The following is a 26,394-nucleotide window of genomic DNA, read 5'->3' on the forward strand; positions in this document are numbered from 1 at the left end:
GTTTTGTAACGATGTGCGTTCCTGGACGCTAACTGGGCTCACTGTGGGGATCACGTCCCAATACATACGAATGCTAAATTGCTGTTTCCACCTGAAGCTCATATAATGATATATGTCAAAAATTTCTCAATTTAAAAGATGATGGCAAGGTTGTTTAGACAATCAGCGTATCTGTCTCAAGAACTAGAAGAGGCCTTGGAAGTTGTGTCACTGAATGATTCCACTTTATGGATGCAGGAACGGACACTCAAGAGAGATAATGACACTCCTCTGAACAAGGTCTCACAACTAGTTAGTGGCCCCAACAAATGAGAACTCAGGGCTCCTGAGAAGAACACCATGTCGACATGTGCTCAGTGGAAAATAAAAGCAGAGGACAGAGATACCCTTCCCCAGGAAAACATGAGGCACCTGGCAAGGTCCCTGACACTAGTCACAGCAGGCCTCCCAGAGCTTTGGGTAACAGGGATGCCATGGGGCCACCACAGTGCTTCCCGGGGCTGGGCACAGCACGTGCCCCAGCGACATGGGGGACTGTCTCCAGACTGAAAACAGCCCACATGCTCTGTCTGTGGGCAATGCTTGTCACTGTGGAAACTCTCACATGGGGAGAGGACATGGGGCAGTGACACGCAGGACCTTGTTAGATGATAACCGGTAAGCACAAGGGAGAGGGGCTGGGGCTGTCTGTGACCTGGTCAGCATCGAGAGCCAGCAGGGTGGGAAGCCAAGAAGCCAGGTTCTCAGCCTTGCCCTGCTCATTCTCTTACCTCCTCTCTGCTAACATCCATGTTCCACACTGCAATCCCACCATCTGAGGAACAGGAGACCAGCTGCCTTGTGAGCTGCAGGTAACACAGGGACTGCACTCTGTCACTGCAAACAACACACATCGGTCACTTGTCTCGATGTGGAGAAACACGGACTCTGTCTTCACTGAGGCTCTAATCTCCCCCCTTGCTGGAACCAGCCACTGGCATTTTATCACCGACAATTTGGTATGGTCTTATGGCTTCTAGTCTAAACTTGAATCAGCATTCTGTAACTTATTATACAGCTTAATAGTTTCTATGAAATAGACACTACTTTCAAGTCAGTCACTCAGAATTGCAGGCCACAGATAAGACGATGGCTACCGTTTTCAGGACCAATTGCTGTGGTCCACTCCTTTTCAGGTCTGCAAGATTCACCTACCTGTGCATAACGAAGAACAAAGGAGGGGTGACTCCCTTACTGGAACACAACCCATAAGAACAGGTGATGAGATGCTACAGAGACTGATACACATACACATGCCCGCGCACTCACTCGTGCACGCGCACACACACACACACACAATGATGGGGCAAAATCTGCCCCCTTCCTGTGTGCTTGTCGGACTCCTCCTCTGGATGCCCTACGAAACAATCTCCTGCCCTGCAGACTTGGGTGAAGAATCTTTCCTTGGACGCCTGGGTGGCTCAGTTGGTTAAGTGCCTGCCTTCGGCTCAGGTCATGATCCCGGGGTCCTGGGATCAAGCCCCACATCGGGCTCCCTGCTCCGTGGGGAGCCTGCTTCTCCCTCTCCCACTCCCCATGTTTATGTTCCCTCTCTCACTGTCTCTGTCAAATAAAATCTTAAAAAAAAAAAAATAGGGGGCGCCTATCTGGCTCAGTCGTTAAGCGTTTGCCTTCGGCTCAGGTCATGATCCCGGGGTCCTGGGATCGAGTCCCGCATTGGGCTCCCTGCTCAGCAGGGGGCCTGCTTCTCCCTCTCCCACTCCCCCTGCTTGTGCTCTCTCTCTCTGTCAAATAAATAATATCTTAAAAAAAAAAAAATCTTTCCTTGGCTACTTTTCAACCTGATTCTGCTTATGGTAAATAGCAACAGCCTAACCAACGGGGAGGAAAGGAAAGGCCAATGTCCTCTTCCTCTCAAAACCAGAAGGCAAGAGCCTGGGCATTATGTTGCCCTAGCTTCGGTAACTGTGTCAAACCACACCCACACGTCAGAATAAAAGAACAAGTCGGGCACCCAGTTCGGGACAGGCTCAGCATGGCATTCCACGCAGTCTTCCATGGTGAAAGTCCTCATCTGCCCTCCTTAACCCCCCTGTGCCCTAAGCAGGTATTTCAACAGGGTGACTCCTCGGGAGAGGCAAGTGGCAAGTGCTCTTTGGACTAAGAAGGAAGAATACCCTGGGCTCTGTTTTGCTCTACAACATCAGACACTCAGGACTCACAGAAGAGCTATTAAAAGGGACTGAGTGAGCCCCAGCAAATGGTTGTCTTAACAGATGGGGGTTTGAGAAAGCAGTAGCAGAATACGAATGCTGCCCTGCCCCACCCCACCCCCCGCAGACTCCAATTCTGTCCCCACCCCCCAAAACAGTCACTCACTGATGGCCTTGTAGCAGGAGCGTGCGGCCTTTCCGTCCGCCGATGTCCCACATGATGATGCTGTTGTCAGAGGCTCCTGAGAAGAGTAGCCGCTGAATAGGGTCCCACCAGAGGCAGGCGATGCTACCTGCGGGGGAGAGAGAGAGGGCGGGGTTAGGTACAGCCCTACACCGGCATAGCTGGACTGAACGAGGACCAGCTGAGCCCCAAAGTAAAAATGTATCTTTGTTGTGTGAAAGGTCATCCAACCCTTTATCACAGATCACTGAGAAAACAGAGCACATCCATCCCTCAGAGCTGTAAGGTAATGATCTCCGACGCACATCAAACTACTTTGCAGACACAGATGTTTAAAGAAATTTTTCTTCATTCTGTATCAAAAAAATGACACGATAGCTATATATGAGGGGTTAGTTCAGAAAAAGCTTTTGAAGGAAAAAAACAAAGCTAACACTATTTAATGAGAAAAGACAGTGAAGATTACTGTGGTCAACTTAGGTAATCTAAAAATCTAGATTATTCCAGGTCTTCGGGACCTTGCAGGTGTTTTACCTCATGATGCATGTTTAAGAAAATTAAATTGAGGGTCTCAGAAAAAAAATGCTCTGTAGGTGTACCACACAATTATGCCAGAGAATTTAGGTTAAAAAAATCCAAACTTCACATTTCACATTCTCTATTGGGTGAACTCATCAGATTCAATATCCTTGGGAAATCTTTCTTTCTACAGATTTCTCTCTCAACAGATTTCTCTCTTCATATTCTACTGATTACTGCTTGCCTAGAAAAAATTATTAACAAACTTAAAAACAGAGCCAGTCATACAAGTTAATAATATTTTTGGTGGTTATAGAGAAAACTGATGAAGTCATATTCAAAAGCAAACAACAGAAACTAGTTTTTCACAGAAACTTAAGGTAAGTGAAAAAAGAAGTGTTCTGCAAAACTTGCTTCAGGGAACAGTTAGGCATAAATTTAATCCTGTGCCCCATACACTTCAGCTAGAGGCCTGACAGCAGATAAACATGGGCCTTCGCTATAAACACTACTAAGCAGTTACCAGAACCCAGCCTGTCCTTAGCAACACAGAGAATACTTGGGAGCCTGGGGATCATGAGACCATTAGTCATAAACACAAGTGGTTTCCTTAGGGGCTGTGCTTTCCTGCCCAAGTACATACTAACTTGCTATTCTTCTCCTCTCTCCTCTTTGCTCTACAAGGTCCCTGATTTGACACACTCGATTTCACCCAAATAGATTAGCTAGGAAGCACAGAGCACCTTTAACTCGTTATACTTAAAACACTGTTTTCATAAATAAGTTATTCATTAATTCTTTGAACAAATCCCCAATTCTTCAATCTAAACCAAACGGTGTCAAAACTTCTAATTTGTTACCCAATACAGCCAACTGAATTTTAAAACCCTTCCATGGAACCTGGCCAACTCACTGTACTGTAAAAATAATAAAATTCCACCCGTGCTTCCCCCTCAGTCCCTAACCAAGCAGAGGCAGAACCAGCCCAGACACTTCTCCTAATTGTATTGCTCCACCAGGTCTTGTTCAGTATCCTAGAAACTGACAAATTAAAAAAAAAAAAAAAATTCTTCTAAAGATCTCACCATTTACAAGAAATTTTCAAAGACCCTCTGAAAATAATTTAAACAGGCAAACAAAATAGAAAGTATTATCCACATGAGTAATCTGGAAGGGATTTTGACGACATGAAACCCAGCCCAACACCCAATCTTCAGTTCGCTTTCAGTCCTTTAGATCTAAATCCCACATGTGGCCAATCAAACTGAAACTGACAGGTCATAGGAGCTGATCATTCATGAAGCCGCAGAGCTGAGAACTGAATCTGGATGCCCAAATTAGGTGAAAAACCTGTGGGTGATCACACAGCCTACCTTCATGGCCTTTGAGGGTGGTAATGACTGAACAGGAGTTCTGTTCCAGCTTCAGCAGGGTGATCTGTCCAGAATAATCGCCAACAAAAGCATACTGAGTATCAAAATCGTATCTGTGGAGAAGCAGTCAAGGATATATAACACAATCCATCTAAAAGTTATAAAACAGAAAAAATGTGCATTTTAAAGACATAAGCACAAAACTATAAGACAGGAAGTACCCAACTGAAATTCAGGCAATATGTACATATTTAAGAAAACAAGCTTTCAGGTTGGAAATTTTCTTGGGAAAGTTAACATTCATTCATTCAACAAGAATTCATGGAGTACCTAGGACTATTCTAATCAATGCCCTAGGAATTAGCAGTAAAAAAGGTTAAGAGCTGACAGAGAAGTCAGACATGAAAACAAGTAGTTATAATCAAATTATAATAAAGTATAAAAAGGTAAAATACTCAATAATGAAAACAGCAAGAAAGAACTGGAACAAAATGGCTGTTTATGAATTATCTCTGGAAATAATGTAAAACTGATAGCAAATACGAACACCTGTCTTTCTTTGGCCTGGATGATGCAGCTTTAAATGAAAAGCATGGTTTATTTTAAATTGCCATGGAGAGTTTAATCATCCAAAAGGCAGTTATTTGGGGTAGTGGTAAATTTAAATTTTAAACTAACTATTGATAACAACTCATTACTTTCTCAGCCACTTAATGGCCATAGACATTTGTGGCCAATCTGCAGTTTAGACACATCAGGATAACCATTGCTTTAATTCCAAAACAAAGGTCAAAAGAAACATCACAGGCTGGGTCATGATTCTGTGATTCTGTGCCCTTTTCTATCAATCCATATGTAAAGCCTAATACATAACAGAAAGACTTATTTAGCAAATATCTGAGTGTTTTTCCCTTATTTGATTCTGAAGTGTATGGTACTGCTTTAATGCTTATTTTAAATATCTCATGCTGTGCATTCATTTGTAGCAAACATTTTTTTATAGAGGCTTTCAATGGAAAAAAAAAAAAAAAAAGAATTTGCTACGCCAGACATCCAACTCTGAAAAAGAAACTACTATGGGGTATTTGCCTGTTGTTGACAGCCTTAATCTTGCTGTCACTAAGATAGCTACCACGGGAAGCCCTAAGCAAGGGCAAATTCTCCAAGAAACAAATTCCATACACAGGTTAAAAAACTGTGAAAGCAGCAATTCATTAACATTCTGGGGATCCTGAGGCAACTCTGAGAATATGGAAAGGATTATGAACCTTCTCCATACACATTCACACAAACTGTAAAACTCCTGTAAGCCCATTTATGGACTCCAGAGTCACAAATCCTTATTCTATTCTCTTTCAGGGTCTGCCAATAACCAAATAAAAGATAGATTCCTTTTGGTCTTTCTTTATTCAACAGAAAAGTCTTTTCTTTCACCTTAAAATGCAAAGGAACGAGGGGGTGGGGTTTGCATTAATGAGGTTTAGGTTTCTAAGATATTGTATTAAAAATAGATTGTACCTCCCAATAAGAACAGTAATTCACCTAATTATTATTTTTAATACACCAATTTTATACCAAAGAAAAGCAGATACAGGAAGTCTTGCATTTCATGTGAAATACACAGGCATCCCTCAGTCTTTGGATCTCAACTGACAGTTTATGATCATCCTCAAAGCCAAGCCAACCACTGAGCCGAGGAGGTGCTAGGCAGGAGAAGGTCCAGCCCTTGGAAGGATACTGTAAGCACGAAGCCCAGGAAGTGAAGAAGTGTCTCCCCAGCATGTTCCCGCTGCGTGTGCACATCCAGCTGACACACTTGTCGTGGCCGGTGCTGATCACCCACTCGGCGGCCAGGCTGAAGATGATGGCGGACACCCGGTTCTGATGAGCTGCGGGGACAGAAAGGGAAGTCTGCGCCCTGCACAAAGAAATGGGACCTTCCGAATCAAGACTGAGCCTCACCTTCTCCAGCTGCTTGGCCTGGAGACTCACGGTCTGAACAGTCGTACCACGGAAACGCCTGTCCCCTGTGAGCAGCTTTCAGATAACCTGCCCTACCCCACCTCACCACCACAGGCTTCCCGGCCGCCCTGTCTCCCTACCTGGTGGACAATCAGAAGCTGCAGGTCACTAAAGACTGATGCTCAAGGGGGATTCCAATAACTGATCAAAGACCAGGCCTTTTTTTTTTGCTATACTCGAGAGAACATTTTTACTGTGCTCTTACTATCAATACGTTCCATATGGAAAGCAGTAGTCTTTTCTTAAAGGAGCAATGTTTTTTTATAGTCTATCACTTTAGTACTTTGACCTTTTAGAAAACACTGGCATTGTAAGGGCGCTTGGGTGGCTCAGTCGGTTAAACAACGGACTCCTGGTCTTGGCTCAGGTTGTGATCTCAAGGTCGTGAGATGGAGCCCGGGCTGGGGAAGTGAGAAGTCCTCTTCTCTCCCTCTGCCCCCTCCCACCCTGCTCGCACATCGCTCTCTCCAAAATAAATACATAAATCTTAAAAGAAAACACTGGCATTGTAAACAAGAGAACTTCAATTTTCTGAAATTAAAAAAAATAGTGTAAGCATTTTGTTTCTGGAACAATTTGTGTGTAACTTTTTATTATTTATAAAGACAAAGTATTTGTAGAGTTCTGTATTCCAAAATAATAGCTGAGAATGAGGAAGGTATTCTATTACCTAACTCCTGAAATGTCTGCATTTCCAGGCTGACTGTAAGCCACACCAGGACCTAGTCTACTTCATCTAGTACAGGACCTGGCATGCAGCAGGCGTTTAATAAACACCAGTCTGATGAATGAAGTCAGAGGCTAGGCAGAGAAGCTTCTGACCTTGCTCTCAGCTGTACAGGTTGCTTTGGAAGAACCAAGGGACTCTTTCTTATAAATTAATTAGAAAATACTACAACTCTGTAGGTATATGGGTAAAATCATGAACAGACATTCACCAAACATAACAAATGATCGACATTAAGCAAAGCTTAAATAATTTATAAATTGACTATTTTGACTATCAAACAGGCAAAAAACATTTGTAAGAGCAATGTTGGACAGACTGGATGACCAAATAACTCTCAACCACCACTCATGGGACTGTAAAAATTCACAGTAATGCTGGGAAGAAGTTTGTAAAATAAATCTAGAGCATTAAAAAACTTTTTAATGTTTGACCCAGTTACTCCATTTTTAGGAATTTGTCTTACACAGAAGCAACCAGGGTTACAGGATTAGAATCAGAGTCAAGGACACGTACACACATATATATGTATATATGAAATATACACTCACAGATATATATACATTGTTATATATTTTAGTGTGTGTTACCAAAAAATGGAAGCAGCACATATGCTCAAAAATAAAATGGTTAAATTACATCTGATAATGCACCCAATGAATAGTATACAAAAATTTAAACATTGAAAAGCAGGAAAAGGATGGTAAATAATTGAAGAGTTGGCAGCATCCTATATAACTGGGGGAAACATATCCACAAAGTTAATGTGAAGACCTAATTTTGATCATGAGACAGTGTTCTCATTTTGTGTGTGTCTATCTACATGCATGTGTATGCAAGTACGTGTGTGTATTATAATTACCTGGGTAGGTCTTGATAAAGTTCATTTTATTAAAATCTTCAGAAACGTGAAATTCCTAAAAGTAAACACATGCAATAAGAAAACAGTTACGGTTTTAAAAACAGGAACTTAACTTTCAAAACAAAGTAAAATCCAAGACTAGCTATCACCAGACGAGGACCTTGAGATTAGCTATAAAATAATATGGACCCTCAGTTTGTTTTTCAGACTCCATAGTCACTCAGGGGAGACCTGGGTGTTATACGCAAACAATGAATCATGGAACACTACATCAAAAACTAATGATGTAATGTATGGTGATTAACATAATAATTAAAAAAAATAAATGAAGGGCTAAAAAAAAGAGTAATATGGAATGGCTTCTTTCATCAGACTTGTCCTCAGGCCACGATTTCTTCTGGGGACCAGACCAAATAAAGTTGCTGCAGACGAGCACAGCATTTTTGCTCAGTTCTTCCTCCACAAGCCCAAGCTTTGTAGTCCCTTTCCTTCTACTATAAAGGAGGGATCTTGTTAATTTTGCTCTCTTGGTTACACTGAGTATTCCTCAAGATGATACACATAAAGCAAAACTGCAAAGACCCTGTTACAAATAGGGTTCTCAGCTACAGTGAAAATAAGGCATTGGGAATCTCAGCAATGTAAGGGGGAAAATATACATATGTCATATAGAACACACACAAAAAAGGGAAATTTACAGATTGTGAGTGGTTTGCTTCTTTTAATATTCTTGTATTTACAAAATTTTTATAGACTATATAATACTCTATAAGTAGGAAAAAATAAAAGTATATGCTTTTTAATGAAAAAAATCAGCTTCAGCATAAAACCAAGAAGACAAAACTCTAAAGAAAACGCACTAAGAATTCTATTGATCAATGCTAACTGGTAAGATCTTAAGGCTCTAAGTAACATGGACATTATGAATTGTTAAACACACACACACACACACACACACACAGGAATATTGATTCCTTGCTCTCCATCTTGGTATTGCATAGTACAAATATGTATCAGTATATATGTGTATATATACATGTATTAATATATATTGACTGTGTGTGTATATATATATATACACACATATATACATATTGGGGACAGTATAAATGTATTAGTATATATATCATTATATATATACTGATCTGTTTTGGGTGGAAAATCAAAGATCAATTGCTGACGAACGATACACTGGATTTACATTGCCCCTTTGCACTGAAGAGCTATGAATTTTTATATGCTGCCCTATAATCACAGAGTCTACCCTTGACTCAGGAGCCACAAGTAGGGTCCCTAGAGAAATAAAATGTGCAACCACTGGACAAACTGCTTCTTGGCTTCTGGTTATATATGTGCATGCACATCACCATAATATTCCTATAAAATTTCCAGAAGGAGAAAGACGAGAACACTTGCACCTACTACTACCACGGTATTTATAGCAGTCCCAGGCTGATGGCAAAGAGCTGGGCGAGCCCAACCCTGCATCCGTCACCATCCGCCTACTGCTGAGTGAACTGCTTGGGCACAGAGCCTGTCCTTTCCACTGGCTTTTTCCTTCCTGGCACTTAAACACACTCAAGGCTTCTTAGCCTTTAACTTCAGAAACAAAACAAGCAGAAAACAACACAACTCTTTTAGCAGTTCTACGACTTTCCTCAGCTCCTTCTCTAAAGATCAGCCCACACTGACGACCCACCGCACACACGCCACCATCACGGCAGGAAAAGGGCTTCCCTCGCTTAGCGCCAGCTGCTAAGTGCCGCTCGCAAGGTCGTTTTCCAGGCCTGACCTCATCCTCTCCCTGCTGCCCCTGACAATGCACCTGACAATGTGACTCACCCCCACGTGAAACTCACTGCCTCTCCGGCTTCTGTGGCCCAGCGTCCTGGCTGGCTCTCCTCGCACTCTGCCCATTCTGCCTCCATCTCCCCCATGGGCTCCCAGTCTCTGACTTTCCCTTAAATACTGATATTCCCAGGGAGGGTAACCTTGGCTCTCTGCTCCTCTCAGTCTATCTGCTCTCCCTAGTTGAGGCCAACCACTGCTGCAGTTTCCACGGACTTCTATATTCAGAGAACTCCCAACCCCTATTCCCGACCAAACCCTGAGGTTCAGGCCCATGTACCCAACTGTCAATATTGACCTCGTCACCTTTCCCTCTACATCACATCTTCTCTGTCTTAGAGCATAGCTGACCACTCACCACCACCATCCTGCTAAAACTCTAGAAGCCATCTTCACACCATTCTCTACAAAACACCCACATCCAACTAGACATCAAGTCTGCTTCCCAGAAAGCTCTCAAAGCCAACACCTCTTCTCCAACACTACCCCAGCGTTTCACAGTGTCCCGTTGGGAGTCCTGAAACAGACTCTTAACTGGGACGCCTCAGTTTCAGCCTTGTCCCCCCAAACTTCACATACTGGCACACTAAGCTCACAAAAACAGAAACCCAACCATTGTCATCCCCCGCTTAATGCTCTTCAATGGCTCCCCCCAATGCACTTGACCCTAAGGTTCACTGTTGAGAGAGGTCACTGACCTCTCTTGTTGACCCATGAGCTGGGCCCTGGCAGTCAGCCGTCAAGAGGCTCCTCAACCCTTCCCCGTCTTTGGTATGTGTGTCCCACTTGCCTTCCCTGTTTCAGAGGCTGTCCCAAGCACATAGCCTTGACAGTGATGTGGTGTTGGGGCCATCTGGACGATATACATGACTGAACCCAGCTAAGGCCTCTATATAAACTTTTAAGACTCTGGTGGGTGGGGGCAGAGATTTACTCATCTTGCAGCCACTCAAGACAAACTTCATATATAAGCTCCCTTGCTCATTAAACCTCCCACTCAGCAATCTGGAGTGGACTGCCTCTTTCTTCGGTCTCTCCCTGCCCTCCGAGTTTGGGGGCTGGTTTCAGATTTCACCTGGGAAGCTCCCAAGGTTGTGAGCCAACATTCACCTGGAAGACTTGCTAAAATACTGACTCCCAGACCCCCCACCAAGGGATTCTGAAGCTGTGGGTCTGGAGTGGAACCAGAGAACATGTATCCCATTTAGTTCCCTAAATGATGCGTAGGACTATGTAAGTTGGGGTAACTTGCTTACAGGATATAGTCAGCTCCTTAACACATACAGAAGGATCATGATTTCCCCTTCTCCCTGGTGGGCTTCCCCACTAATCCCACTCCTAAATGCTGTTATTCAGGACACAGGCCTGGGCCCTGTCTCCTCTCATTCATGTGAATGGCTGTAAACACAGCCATTCTTACAGCTTAACAAATACCCTACATGCTGATGACCCCCCCTGCCCAGGCTCCCACTGGGCCGTGGACTTGTGTATCCAATGCTGACTTCCCACGGCCACTGGTTAGCCCCCTGGTCTCTCAAGTGTACAGTTAGCTGGTTGGTCCCTTGTTGTCCCCTTTCCTTCCAAATGCCCCTTCCCCACACATTCCCAAGTCTTCCTCCTCTCAGTAAATGATACCACTGTGCACCCAGCTACTCAAGCCAGAAACCTGGCCATCACCCAACTTCTTCTTCTTCCTCCCCTCTGCACGCCCAACCTTTCCCCAATGCACCTCACCAATCAATCTGCTTTTGTCCACTCTCGCTATCATCACCCTTTCATCCAGGTGGCCACAATAGCCTGACCATCCAGCTTCCACTCCCGCTGCTCCCTCCCCCGTAATGATCCATTCTGCACCGAGCACTGGCCAGAGGGATCTTTTAAAGGTGTAAATTGTATCATGTCACTCGCCTGTTGAAAACCCCGTAAGAGCTTCCCACAGCGTCTACAACTAACCTCAAAACACCACCCAGACCTTCCAGGCCCGGCATGACCTGGCCCCAGCCCGCATCTCTCCTCACCCCTCGGCCCCTCCCCGGCGTTCAGCGCCATCCAGCATGATAACCTCCACCGAAGCCTCAAACACACAGAGATGTTCCCACCTCGAGTCTTCACGTGGACATTCACTTCTGGAAAACCTACTCTGGTTCTGCTTGGCCGACTCCTTCCCACCCTCCAGGTCTTAGCTGAAATGTCATGGAGCAGCCCTCCCGATAACCCTGTTCAGTGGGGCCGCAAACCCCTCTGGATGGTCTTGCTCACTGCACCTGTTCACGTCTTCACAGTGCTTACCACAACTTGCAATTTGATGCTTATTTACCTGTGTATTATCTGAACTTCCCGCTAGACCGTAAGCACCCCCCAACCCCACCAGCCCAGCAGGACTGCATCTACTTTCTTCTCCATTGGCACTCTGCTCAACATGTAGAGCTGAAGACCGATTCAAATGCAAGGCGTTCCGTGACCCAATCCCGCTGCCTCTTCAGCTGTGGGTGTGTGATGCGCTTCACTGCTGTTCCCTGCACACAGCCCCCGCCTCCTCGGCGTCTGGAGGTCCTTCTCCACCTGCCCTGCCCGGTGAGCTCCTTGCCATCCTCTAGGACTTGGCACGTTAGTAAGCCTGCACGAGCCCTCTCCAGATGCTCTGCCTGGAGGACCGTGTGCAAACTCACAGCAATTTCTGCCCTCTGTGGGGCTGTACTTACTACGTCATCTTACACTTACTGGACCCCCACTAGCGAAGTCTCATTCTTACTGTTTCTATTCTGTAAAGCAGTGCTACTTGGTGTGGTCTGCAGATGGCTGGTCCCGATGAGAAGGGGAAATAGGCAGTGAGTGTTCAGAAACCTTTACAGCAATTTCATATTGTTATGACACCCAAGGATGAAATCTGTGGACTTTCTCATCCAACAATGTAGTATCAAAAATATCAATCCAGCAAGCTAAACCCAAAGCAAACAGAAGGAAGAAAATAATAAAATTAGAGTTGAAATAAATAAGCACAGAATAGGAAAAACAAAAGAAAAAAACCAATGAAACCAAAACTGGTTCTTTGAAAAGATGGATGCAACTGAAATGCTGGAGCGACAAACAGCGCGAGGACTCAAACCGCTAACTTCAGGAATGACGGGGGACCGGACTCCCGACCTTACAGAAACACAAAGGGTCGTGAAGGGCTACTACGCCCATATCACAGTATACCACTCCAGCACAGAAAGGAACGAGGTGCTAATTCAAGCTACAACATAGATGAACCTTAGAAACGTCATGCTAAGTGAAAGAAGCCAGACATAAAAGGCAACACACATTATGTGATTCTGTTCACATAAAATGTCTAAAATAGGCAAATCTCTGGGCTCGGAAAGTAGATTAGTGATTGCCAGGAGTTGGGAGAAGGGGGAGTGAGGGCTGATTGCTAATGGGTATGGGTTTCTTGGGGGAGGGGGGTGATGATAATGTTCTGGAATTAGAGAATGTTAATGTTTGTATAACCTGTGAATATACTACAAACCCAGTGAATTGCATTACCTTAAAATGGTGAATTTTATGTGAATTACATCTCCATTAAGAAAACATACATATACACACACCCACACAATTAGACCCACAAAAATACCTACTAATCTGTAATAAACTGAACTTTTAAATATCTGGTCCTTCACCAGAGTTAGTTTGAGAAGCACTGCCTTAAAGAGTTATAGGAGTTGCTGGCCGAATGACTAGTCACTGACCTTGTTCTCCTTCCCCCTCCACTGTTACTTACACTTACACATATACACACACATACACACGTGCGCACGCGAGCACCCACAGGCTCTCCACCGTGCCCTCCCTGCCCCAGCTAACCCCTCATGGTTCAAGGACGAGGCTGCTGCAGACCATATATTCACTGTATGAAGGCTGAACACCAAACCATCAATCATGAAAGCATTCTGAGCTCCATGACTGGTTTAAAAATAAGCACAAATTAAAATTAATCTATTTTTAGGCCTAATGCCTATACTGAATTAAACATTTTTTATGCCAATCAGGCATTCACTTTTCTTTATTTAAACTGTCCAACAAGCATGAACACAGGGTGGTCAATATAACGAATACACTCTGAAAACTACCTACCATTATGGCTCCATTATCCTGGCCCACAAATATCCGTCTGCTATCATGATGGTAAGCCATAGCAGAGCAGGGAGCTGCCAGAAAGACAAAGACCATATTACAAGCAAACCTAAGCATTCTAAGTCATCGTTCAAAATACATTATTATACAATTTAAGTTTAAAAAAGAGGGCAAGAATGTTTTTTAGAAAATAATGATGTAATTAACAAGCCAGGAAACGACAGATGTTGGTGGGGATGCGGAGAAAGGGGAACCCTCCTACACTCTTGGTGGGAATGCAAGCTGGTGCATCCACTCTGGAAAACAGCATGGAGGTTCCTCAAAAAGTTGAAAATAGAGCTACCCTACGACCCAGCAACTGCACTACTGGGTATTTACCCCAAAGATACAAATGTAGTGATCCGAAGGGGCACCTGCACCCCAACGTTTATAGCAGCAATGCCCACAATAGCCAAACTATGGAAAGAGCCAAGATGTCCATCAACAGATGAACGGATAAAGAAGGTGTGGTGTATATATATACATACACACACAATGCAATATTATGCAGCCACCAAAAAACCCGAAATCTTGCCATTTGCAACGACGTGGATGGAACTAGAGGGTGTTATTCTAAGCGAAATAAGTCAATCAGAGAAAGACATGTATCATATGACCTCACTGATATGAGGAATTCTTAACCTCGGGAAACAAACTGAGGGTTGCTGGAGTGGAGGGGGTGGGAGGGATGGGGTGGCTGGGTGATAGACACTGGGGAGGGTATGTGCTATGGTGAGTGCTGTGAATTGTGTAAGACTGTTGAATCACAGACCTGTACCTCTGAAACAAAAAATACATTATATGTTAAAAAAGAAGAAGAAGAAGAAGATAGTAGGAAGGGAAAAATGAAGGGGGGGAATCGGAGGGGGAGACGAACCATGAGAGACGATGGACTCTGAGAAACAAACTGAGGTTCTGGAGGGGAGGGGGGTGGGAGGATGGGTTAGCCTGGTGGTGGGTATTGAGGAGGGCACGTTCTGCATGGAGCACTGGGTGTTATGCACAAACAATGAATCATGGAACACTACATCAAAAACTAATGATGTAATGTATGGTGATTAACATAACATAATAAAATTTTTAAAAATAATGATGTAAATGGAAAATGTTACTGACGTTCTTTCTTTTAGTTTAAAATTCCAATTCAAAAAACGTTCTACGTTATTTTTATGACTTTGAGGGAAGCAAGCCAGCATGAAGTCTCATCTGGTTGAAACTCCTACCTGTAGGCTGCAGAGCATGGGGGCCAGTGCTTAGAATGAGTAATCTGTTACCCAAACTCAGGAGGCCATCCTGCCCCGACTCCTCTTCCCCCTCACAGGTAACAGAGTGGCTGGAATCTGTAGAAAAGGAGTTCCCAGCACCAGAATTCCCATTCGACCGTACATGCGAGCAAGCTAGGAAAGCCACTTTGGGATTACGTGTTCTCTTCCAATGGTGAGGAAAGGCTCCCTTTCCCGTGACATACACAACCTCAGTTTCTAGTAAGCAGAGTTGTGAGGTGTATACATGCATGTTTCTTTGTCCACAGCAGTATTATGTGCCTGGAATAGTACCTGCTTCCTCTCGTGTTCATATCCCCTTCCAGGTTCTACCTGTCTTTCTTCCAGAAAGCTTGGGCCAGAGTTTCAGAAAGGAGAAACTCTAGATCATCTCCTTCTGCTAAAAATTAGAATTAAAGTGATTTGGAAAATGGAACATGTGGAAAAAGAAATATTTGGGTTCATTTCAGCCTAAAGAAGTTTGACTATGGGAGAACCACAACAAGGGAATACATACTGTGAAACAAACAAACTTGAGTTTACTTTAAGGTAACACTTCTAAAAAAGTAAAAGAAAAAATCTCATAAATGCCGTTACCATTTGAAAACAGTTTAAAGTTTTCTCTCTACAAAGGGCTGATATTTTCCACTGAAGGACGAAAGTAAACTAATGCTGGACCGCACCTGAAGGCAAAGACACAGCGAGCTGCGTGATCAGGTTACAGAAAGAGGTTTTTCTCGGGTGCATTCAGAGAACTACCCCGCTGGTAGGGAGGTGCTGCAGGGTCTGCACACAAAACAATCACACGTGACTGAAGCCTGGACCCCTCACCCACCACACTGAAGTGGGAGACTATAAAGAATGATCGAGGGGCATCTGGGTGGCTCAGGCGGTTGAGCATCCGACTGTTGACTTCGGCTCAGGTCATGATCTCAGATCGTGAGATCAAGCCCTGCGGCCAGCTCTGTGCTGGGTGTGGAGCCTGCTTAAGATTCTCTCTCTCCCTCTCCCTCTGCCTCTCTTTCTCTCTCTCTCTAAAAAAGAATGATCGAGTTTAAGAATTATAATCACAAAGGTGTATGTATCTTCTTCATATAAAGTACTCTTCAATAACCATCATAAAATTATCTTTGGCAAATCAAACATGTGTTGGTGATTTCTGATTCATCGTCACCATTTTTGCTTACTTTTAGGTTGGTACAAAAATCTTAATGCTTTAGTTTTCAGCTTCTTTTCAATTCTTTTTATGTCCAACCCTGTAACAAACTATCCATAAATATGTAACATGCTCTCGTGTAAAATTTACAATGTGCTGAGTAGTTTTATGAGGCTAGAGAATTCCCACATTTAAAAAAGAGAAAAAAAAAAAAAGCTTCCCTAATTTATTTGCTCTGTATGTAAAGATGTCCTGGGTTTTTTTTCCTAGAAAGGAAGCTTCTAATGAGATAAGCAGTATTAATTAAAAAAAAAAAATGGATATTCATAGTTTTATAAACATGTAAAACACAAATCATCTTTCAAATCAGCAGCCTTTTAAAAAGGCATCATCGCAATCCAAAATCATACGCTTCAAACTCGAGTTTTGTAAATAAAGGTATTTCTGCTTTTTTGGAATACAGCCAGGCTGCTTCACTTATGTATTGTTTATGGTTGCTTTTGCGCTACGACAGCGGAGTTGAGTGGCTGCCACAGAGACTGTTTGGCCCACAACGTCTAGATATTTACAGGCTGGCCCTTTGCAGAGAACACTGGTGGGCAGCACAGTTCTGGAATCCAATGGGCATGGACCGAATTCCCACCACAAGCAACTGACTCAACCCCTCTGCCATTAGTTTTCTCACTTACCAAATGGTGAAAAAATCATCTACCTTGTACAGCTGTGTGATTTCATAAAGTGGTATTACCAAAAAATAGGCATGAGTCACAGAGTAGATTACAGAAACTAGGAGTTACCATTCTTCTTCAGCTAAAGCAGATTCTGAAAGTTATTTTTGTTACGTGAGGCAAAGTTATGAAACAACTGGATCGCACAGAGCAATACACTAAGGTCTGGCTTATTGATCACTCTGTTAGGTCACAAGGAAAAGTTAAAACTGGTGGACAGTCACTAAAATGTCCTCAACTGGATAATCTGTAGACAGTTTTTAGAACAAGACACTTCTCATATTTTGAATTCGGTTTTCAATTAAAAGTCATTGTAGAGCAGTCATTTCTCATAATTTCATTCATTCTGTTCTCTGCAGGCAGTGTTCTTACAGTCTCCTCAGTGGTGTAGTTCCAGACAGAACTGTAAGGCACAGTAAAGAAGCATCTGGAAGCAACAAGTTGAGTATGTCTAGGTGCAAACACGTGGGTGTCGGCCACCCACAACGATGCTATGCCTGTTCTTTCCAGTTGTTGCCAGTCCTTCCAGACACAGCCTTCTGGGAACTGCTTCCAGGGGGTACGTTTAAGCCAAGTTAGCAACTGCTAGGGAGGGCAACTGAGAGCCAAAGCCACGAGCTCAAGACCTAAAAGCCAAGGAAGAGTGCACACTTCTGCTAAATTTGAGGGGAGAAAGTCCACAGCTGTACTAACTCTCTGGGCTAAATACAAACTGAGGAGTAAGTAAACTAAAAATAGGACAAAATCCATCTCAGTCTCTATTCCAGGGAGCAGGAACTCCAAGTTTGAGGATGCAAGGACTTGAAGCTATGCCCGAAACGTGAGGTGTGGAGGAATGGAGGGGAAGGAGGAAGAAGAGCAACAGCGTGAACAAGACTGTCCACAAAGATGACAAAACACCCCCCCAGCACTAGCAGGACTTCCTCAGGCCGCTGCTACTTCCAGCGGGGAGACCCATCCCTGGGCCACCGGAAGTAAGGAATCATCCATCTGAGAGATGCTCTGCCCTGCTCTGAAACAACCAAAGTTTGATTTGAAAATTTATTCAGCGGGCTCTCTGAGTACACAGACTAAGACACTGGGTCGTCGTCACTGAGAGTGAGTAAGCAAGGTTATGTGCCCCGTCTGCAAGGACGTGGGCAGCAGGAGGGGCTACTGCCTGGCACCAAATGTCATGGGTAGGTTTTCAGGGAGGCTTCTCAGAGGGTACATGCTGTAGAACCGTATGGCTCCTTTTGTAATAGTTATCTTCACAGCAGTAGTCCACAGAGTCTTCATGTTCGTTGCTTAACCACCAAGACAGGCAAGGTGAGCAGCCTGCACAAGCTGTCCGGGGAAGGCAGGAAAAATCCAGCTCCTGACTGACTCCTAAACTTTTCTGAATGTGATCACAGGATCCGAACAGTGCACGCACACCGGAACAGATGTACGAAGGAGAAAGCGCCAGCCGAGAAAGGAGGCACTCAGAAGAATGACCCAGACTGACTACTCGGAATATGCTGAAAAATTGGCTGTTCTGGGTTTGTAACACACTCTACTGCCTCTGGACTAACTCTTGAGAAGGCTGGGAACGCTGTCAACAGTGTCTACAACGACCAGCAAGAGTTCTTCCTCGGAGGACCTGACCATGGTCTTCAGAAGGAACAAAGCATCAGGCAGGCCCCAGTGCCTCTTTTCTCCTCCTCAGGGGTCCTCTGAATACTGAAACCCTTAGTTGAGGAAAATTCCTCATTAAGGACCAACACCACACGAGGGAGTGAGCAGAGCTATGGTGCCTTCCATGTGGCCATTTGGGGTAGCAGGACCCAACCCCAGGGTGGGCCCGGGGGGGCATCCAGGCCTCTGCCCAGGGCTTTCTTTTCAAGAGAGGAGGAGGAGAAGGGGGGGCAGGGACAGATGGGGGGGCTGTCACATCTGCACGAAGGGCTGGAACTTATAATTTAGGTCACTGCCTCCCAGGGCTCTTTTAAAATCTCAATGCAAAAGCTTTATCTTCTAGATTTATTTTGTGAACATATTTAACTATTGAGAAAATTCTCTATGTAGAACGCGTTATACTTTGGACCCAATCTCTCAGTAGTACCCGGAAGTTTGTGAAAAGGTTGGGCAGAAGGCTGGTTATGAGGGCATGGGAGTACAGGGCTCTTTTTTAGTGTCAGCCTCAGCCACCGCCAAGTACACAGTCATTATGAATACAGGTTGGCAAAATAAAAACAAAGGAAAACCTGGGGGCAGTGAGGCACGCCCCTCCCCCTGCCTCTTCCTTTTTTTTTTCAGTTTTGCTCAAGTCAGCTTTAGTTAAGCCAGCAGACCTGATTTCCTTTGCCAAAGAAAAGTTTTCCTGCAGTTTAGCACAGCCTGTTGGAGTATTAGGCAACTAAGAAACCCATTTTGAAATACAGTAGCACACTTTTAGAAAAAATATTTTATTAATTTATTTATTAGGGGGAAGGGCAGAGGGAGAGAGAGAATCTCAAGCAGACTCCCCGCTGAGCATGGAGCCCCATTTGGGCTCGATCGCACAGCTCTGAGATCATGACCTGAGCCGAAATCAAGTCAGACAATTAACTGACAGGCACCCAGATGCCCCTCTCGTAGCACTTTTTAATCAGGCATTTTGAAATTTGAATCACCAAAGGCATTAGACATACGTCCCTCAAGTGGAACAGTTCAGCTACTCACAGGCCATGGTGTGGTAAATGCTGGGCCAGTACTGCCCACTGTCTCTTTTCAGCCATACTCGGATGGTTCTGTGGAGAAAAGAAAAGAATGAAAGAGTAGTCTTTAGCAATTTCATCTTATTTGTGCTCCAGGGAAACATAACTATTTACTTTATTTTCAATCCGATTTCCCAACTGACCTTATAACATTAATCAACTGGACAAACTGGAGAAATACAGCAGCGCCCACAAGTACAGCACGTAGTACGTTACATACAGGCCGGGCACACGTGCGCACACACACCCCCCATATCTAGCTACAAATCTATGACCATTTATGGCAAGTTATGTGGTAGCTATGAGTCAGAATTTCAAATAATTTTAAAAATATGGAAAATCTTATTATATAAAGATATACAAAGAAAACTGCTGCTTTTCTTAATGAAAAACAAACTATGCAAACTTGGTCGCCTGCCATCTGAGCCGAACGAGGGAAGCAGAAGACACCAACGGGAAGACAATGCTTCTGGAGAACCGGGAGAGATGTGCGTAGAAAGCAGCGCCCACACTGCTGCTGGCTCCCGATAATTCCCGGCCTTCCTGCCCCCGGGGGGAAATCATCCCACGCCAGGTCTCCAGGCCTCTCCTTTCATCAGAACCCACACGGGGAGATGAGGAAATCCTGCACACAGGCAGGAAAGTGGCAAATGACCAAAATAGCCAAAGTTTCATATGCTGGCTTATCATGTCCGGAGAACAATAAGGAACACTGGGGCTCTTCCTCCTCTGCTCGCAGAAGCTCCTCACAGCTCCGGGCTCCTTCCTCCTCCGAATGCCGGGGACACTCCCTGCCTCTCCCCGCACAGGCTCACTCTGCCCCTGCGCTGCGTCCCAACCACCCCACTGCCCCTTCCTGTCAGCTCTGTCACAGTCACGCTAGGATTTCTACCAGCAACGCGGATCCTGGCACACGGTTGGCACTGATCAAATGTCTGCACCTTAAACTAAAATACATAAGACTAAATGTTGACACTCTGTGTCTCCATTTTGTTTGACATTCAAGACAAGTGTGACTAGGCTATGAGGATAAAAATCAGAATGGTGGTGCTTCTGGGGGAGGAAGACAGAATGTAAAGGGATATGCTGGAGCTTTCGGGGTAATGATAAGGCTCTGGGAGTTGGTTTCATGAGTACCCGCATTCGTCAGGAGTTGCCCAACTGTAATTCAGATCCATACAGATTACTGTATATAATTAGCCTGCAATAAAGAAAGACTAGATGTTGACCTTCATTCATCCAAATAAGTAAGAGGACCTAGCAGCACAGTGGGCAAATTACTACTTTGTATATGAACTGGATACAGGCCTCAGCGTAGGAGAATCCATGTGTACAACACGCCATCTTCCAGCCGCTGCTGATTGGTCACAACTGAGCCTTTGCCAACTTTCTCCACATCCCACCCCTGATCACAACCGGCTAGACCAGAAATGGGCATCTGATCCTAGCTGGGTCAATCAGCTCCTCCCTTGGGAAATCAGAAACAGAGAGAGAGAAAAATAGATCAGTACCTCTAATAGTTGAAATGGCTGCTTCTTGTCATATGTTTTCCAATTTAGACTGCAGAATGTTGCACATCGAAAAAGGGAAAGAATGAAGTCAACCGATTAAAAGAAGCAGAAGCAAGCTGAAGAGGGTCCAGGTGAGAGTCCCCTATGCCCAAGACAGAGCTATTTCCCTAGTCTGGGGTTCTGTGAGGCAGACACCACAGCATCCTTACCAGAAACACTCTCAATAGCTTAAGTCAGCCTGAGTTATTTTTGTTGCTGGTAATTGAGCAGGTACTAATACAGGACATCTGATGACACCAAGAATACCAAACAGTTTCTTCAGTTGAGCACCATTAAACAAGCTCCTACGTGATGAGGTTCACAAGGCAAGATAAATGGGCAGACTTTCTTTCAAGGTACCTGTATTGTGACAGTAAGTTCTAAAAGTCTAAGTTCACATCCAAAATTAAACGAGAGAGGGAGAGCAGAATAAATCATGTAGGAAGGGACCTTTAATTTTTATAGTTTGTAATTCCACATCCTCGTGGACGCCCAGGCAGCTCAAAGGACGATTCCGTGGCACATGGTCTTCCCTCGTGGAAGAAGAGCAATACTCAGTAACAGAGAAGTTGGCCGTTGAGTGGGAAACCCTAAAGCTTATCTCTGCCATCCAATCGTCTAACCTCGAAAAGCCTAATTTTTATTTCATGAAGTTCAGAATGATATTTAAAATAGCCCCAGGTCAACATGGAAACTACCCAGGCACCAGCATTTGGGAACACACAATTACTTCCTTTGGAGGACAAACATCAGTATTACAATTTGGTCTGCGCCCAGCTGACCTACTGCGCACCAGCTGCCATAGCAGCTGGAACTGGCAGGACTTAGATTATCTCACATGATGTTTCATGTGAAAATCGATTACATCCAGACTGAGAGAAGACCGTCCACGCTTGAGAATCAAGTTCCAAAACAGGCACTTGACCTTGATAGTCAGCTCTATCTCTCTGTATTCACATCTTCTATCTGGAATTGTCCCTTCTCCTTTCAAGCCATGCTCTTTCCCTTCCTTCCACAACAATGCTGAAATCTCCCATTTCCAAGATTAAATCAAAACATTAAGTTTAACACCTAACTCCAGTACTACCAAGAACCTACGTATTAAACAAAGTTGTATAATTTCTACTAAGTAATATAAGACTTTGTTTTGTATTGTGTTTTTTTTTTTTTTTTTAAGATTTTATTTATTTATTTGACAGAGACCACGAGAGAGGGAACACAAGCAGGGGGAGTGAGAGAGGGAGAAGCAGGCTTCCCTGCTTGTGGTTTTTTTGTTTTTCTTTTTAAGATTTTATTTATTTATTTGACAGAGAGAGAGACACAGTGAGAGAGGGAACACAAGCAGGGGGAGCGGGAGAGGGAGAAGCAGACTTCCTGCCGATGCGGGACTCGATCCCAGGACCCTGGGATCATGACCTGAGCCGAAGGCAGACGCTTAACGACTGAGCCACCCAGGCGCCCCTTGTATTGTGTTTAGAATGTGTCTCAATTGGGTAATAAATGGTTGTAAAAATAGGCTTAAATTGGGCTGCTTATTAAAAAAAATCAACAAATTCAAGAGCTCAAAAAAAATTTACTATTCAGTAAATTGGAAGTAAAATCTAAAGTTGAAAGCAACACAATAATACAGTTTAGTAACATTTACAGGACAAAACTACTAAAAACTCTAGCATGTTATTAACAGACCATATAATCACTGAGTGTCAAGATCAGATTGTTTTATTTCTACAAAAACCACAATATTTTCTGCCTAACTGAATGTCTCAGCCACTCTCTCTGAGTTAAATTAAAATATCACAGCTTAACTTTTCCTTTAATATTTTGACAAGTTTACACCCACTCACCTAAACTCATTTTATGCTTTGCTTGCTGCTTATTCTAGCCATTTTTTTATGGATGGGTTTTCTTTGAGATTCCAAGAGCATGCCAATCTGAAAAAAAAAAGTCTTTCCTTAAAACCAAGACCTTAGAAACATGTTCACCTTTGCCAGGTTCTATTTTTAAGTTATTTTAAAACAACAGTCTGATATTTTTCCAAAAGGTACTTGGGAAGGAAATGTGTCATTTCTTTCAGAGGCTACATAAAATCTTTTCAGAGTTCTCCATGCTACCATTACCTATACCAATCTCCTTTTGCCCTCGTAGTTAGAGAAGCCTGGGCTTACATATAGCTGCAGTTATTTTCCATGGGTAGGTGAGAGAAGGTATTTCTATGTAAGATGGTAATGTTGTATATGCATCACTACACTGGATGCCCACCACTACCATCACTTTATTTGTCTGTCATTCTTCAGCTAGGTGGATGATCCAGTTATTTTCCAGATAAAGGAGAAGCCAAAGTTGGACTGTATTTTTTTAAGTATTTCAGACTGCAACGTGTTTAAAGTGTATCGCTGTGCAGGGCTCAGCAAATGAACAATTGAAAACAATAATAAAATGCCATTTCTAGGGCTCTCATAATTTTCTGGCAGCACTGTATATCAGAACTAACTCTCTGGCAAGAATTTCTTTCATGTACCGAGAAAAACATTTCCTGCCTAATACGGCTGCTGCTACTAATGTAATGACAACAACAAAGTGATTGAGGAATTCCACGCTTGGCAACTGATTCTGAAGAAATTATTTAATATGAAAAAAAAGAACTACACATTACAAAAAAGTTCCTACGAGCATTATTCAAAGGAGTAAAAATTGGGGGAAAATGTTAAATAATGAAATGGGTTAATGGCATATTAATTCAATAGCTTATGCAGTCATTACAAATAGTTCTGCAAATCATGGGTTCAGATAAGCTATTGAATTAGTATGCTTACGCAGTCATTACAAATAGTTGCAAAGACCATGAATCCATGAGAAAATGTTTATGAAATGTTAATTTTTTTGTAAACTGATGTATCTAACTACTGTAATTGGGCTGAGCCAGGCTGGGCAGGACAGGTAGGAGAGGAGAAGGAACACACCTGTAAAGCAGACGAGGCCTTCAGCTCCTGGGGCTGGGGAGTCGGTCCTGGAGCCTTGAGACTCAGAGAACTGCAGGGTCCCCAACCTCCACTCAGTAAGCAGAAGAACAAACCAACAATTGAACAATTCCTCAAGAGCCCTGAGGCACTCAAGGATGTATCTGTTCAACTCAAGGCAGCTATCTAAATGTGAAGACTGGGGGCACCTGGGTGGCTCAGTCGGTTAAGGGGCTACCTTCGGCTCAGGTCATGACCTCCAGGTCCGGGGATCAAGCCCCACGTCAGGATCCCTGCTCAGTGGGGAGTCTGCTTCTCCTTCTACCCCTCACCCCACTCGTGCTCTCTCTCTTTCAATGAATTAAGTAAGTAAATAAATAAATGTGAAGATTGTGCACTCCCTAAGACTGTGTCTGGTAAATCATTCCCAACAAGAGCAAACAAGGCTGAGGAGTAAAACAGGCCTTGGGTCAAAGCCCCAGTGCACACGCAGGTTCCATAATCAGAGGCAATTCCAAGTAGGCTGCAGCCACTTCTCTTTAGAAAGGCAGAGCCTAAGAGGCTCTGGTCACCCCTCACTGAGAGCTCTCCTTCTGAGGTTGGTACGGTCTTCAATAGAAGCTCCTGCCACGGGTGAGGCCTTGAAGTCTGGAGCTGGTCGTGCCCCCATCAAGTCTGGTCAGGGATCTGATGCATCCATGGAGGTCAGTGCAGAGGGCCAAGAACACGCAGAGCTAACAAGGAGACACGGACCCACAGACTGAAACTCAAGGGCTGGAGGCGATGGCTGGAGAGAACCTTGAGAATGTCACCCCCCAGGAGAAGTGAGTAGGGGGCAGGTAAAGGAATCAGATGCAGAAAGGCAGGAAAGAGAAGACCCTGAAAGACACAGGGCCACGAGGCCTGAAAGACACAAGGCAATACACCGTGCCTCTTGACAAACGTGTCCCTGCTTGACTTCTTGAATAAGTTCACAGCAATGAACTGCAGTGGCAGACAAAGCTACTTCCCGGATTCTAGAAAACACATCAGGATTCAAGAAAGGCTACTGCCGGATGAGAACGTGATGCCACATCCTCATGGCAAAGACAACAGCCAAGACCTCCACTTTATACTTAGGGAGGCGAAAGTAAAGGGAGTCAACGTCCTAAAATCAAACAAACCAACATCAGTTTGTTTAGTTGTTTTGTCCAATTTTATTGCTCTTTTATCAGAGGATGATGAAAATTCACATTTCAAAACATTACAAAAGTAAGTAATTCAAAGCAAAGCAGCTTTATATGGTAAATAATAAGTAAAAAATTTTTTTCAAAAAAAACACAACGCTTTTCAGAAAATTCAACATTGTATCCTCCAAAGCAGTAACCCCTAAACAATAAGGAGACATGAAGAATTAAATTACTTTTTCCCTCCAAACAAATCTAGAGTGTGGAAAAGTCTAGGTCTAACTTCAAAGCTCTCATTTAGTTCAAAAAAATCCTGACTTCTGTGCTAAATAGCAACAGTGACTCTAACAAAACCTCTCTCGATTAACATGCACTTTGTTTTTGTTTCAAATTTTTATTTAAATTCTAGCTAACATACAGTGTAATATTGGTTTCTGGAGTAGAATTCAGTGATTCATCACTTACATACAACGCCCAGTGCTCATCACAAGTGCGCCCCTTAGTCCCCATCACCCATCTAGACCTTCCCCCACCCACCTCCCTCCAGCCACCCTCTCTCTTAGAGTTTCTTGGTTATGAATCTCTTATAGTTTGCTTCCCTCTCTTTTTTTCCTTCCCATATATTCATCTGTTTTTTTTTTCTTAAATTCCACATATGAGTGAAATCATACAGTATTTGTCTTCCTCTGACTTATTTTGCTTAGCATAATACACTCTAGCTCCATCCATGTCATTGCAAATAGCAAGATATCATTCTTTTTGATGGCCAAGTAATATTCTGTTATATATATATATACATATGTATGTATGTTATATAATATTCCAATATATATAATATATACATACACATACGCACATCTTCTTTATCCATTCATCAGTTGATGGGTATTTATTTTTACAATAAAATAAGCTAGGGAAGAGAAAAAGTTATTAAGAAAACCGTAAGGAAAAGAAAATA

At 43.5% G+C, this 26,394-nt stretch overlaps 1 protein-coding gene across 1 annotated transcript in view; it reads right to left on the reverse strand.

Annotated features, from left to right (window-relative positions):
- Positions 1 to 26,394, reverse strand: part of WDFY1 (WD repeat and FYVE domain containing 1) — a 47,755-nt gene that overhangs the window by 11,678 nt on the left and 9,683 nt on the right. The window contains exons 2-8 of the mRNA XM_021682971.1: positions 19,729 to 19,796; positions 13,862 to 13,935; positions 7,901 to 7,955; positions 6,028 to 6,178; positions 4,290 to 4,402; positions 2,380 to 2,506; positions 771 to 876 (exon numbers count right to left, since the gene is read on the reverse strand). Of these exons, the coding sequence (XP_021538646.1) occupies positions 771 to 876; positions 2,380 to 2,506; positions 4,290 to 4,402; positions 6,028 to 6,178; positions 7,901 to 7,955; positions 13,862 to 13,935; positions 19,729 to 19,796 (694 nt within the window). The remainder of the gene's footprint in view (positions 1 to 770; positions 877 to 2,379; positions 2,507 to 4,289; positions 4,403 to 6,027; positions 6,179 to 7,900; positions 7,956 to 13,861; positions 13,936 to 19,728; positions 19,797 to 26,394) is intronic.

The sequence above is a fragment of the Neomonachus schauinslandi genome, chromosome 3 (assembly GCF_002201575.2).
Source record: "Neomonachus schauinslandi chromosome 3, ASM220157v2, whole genome shotgun sequence".
Classification (NCBI taxonomy): Eukaryota; Metazoa; Chordata; class Mammalia; order Carnivora; family Phocidae; genus Neomonachus; species Neomonachus schauinslandi.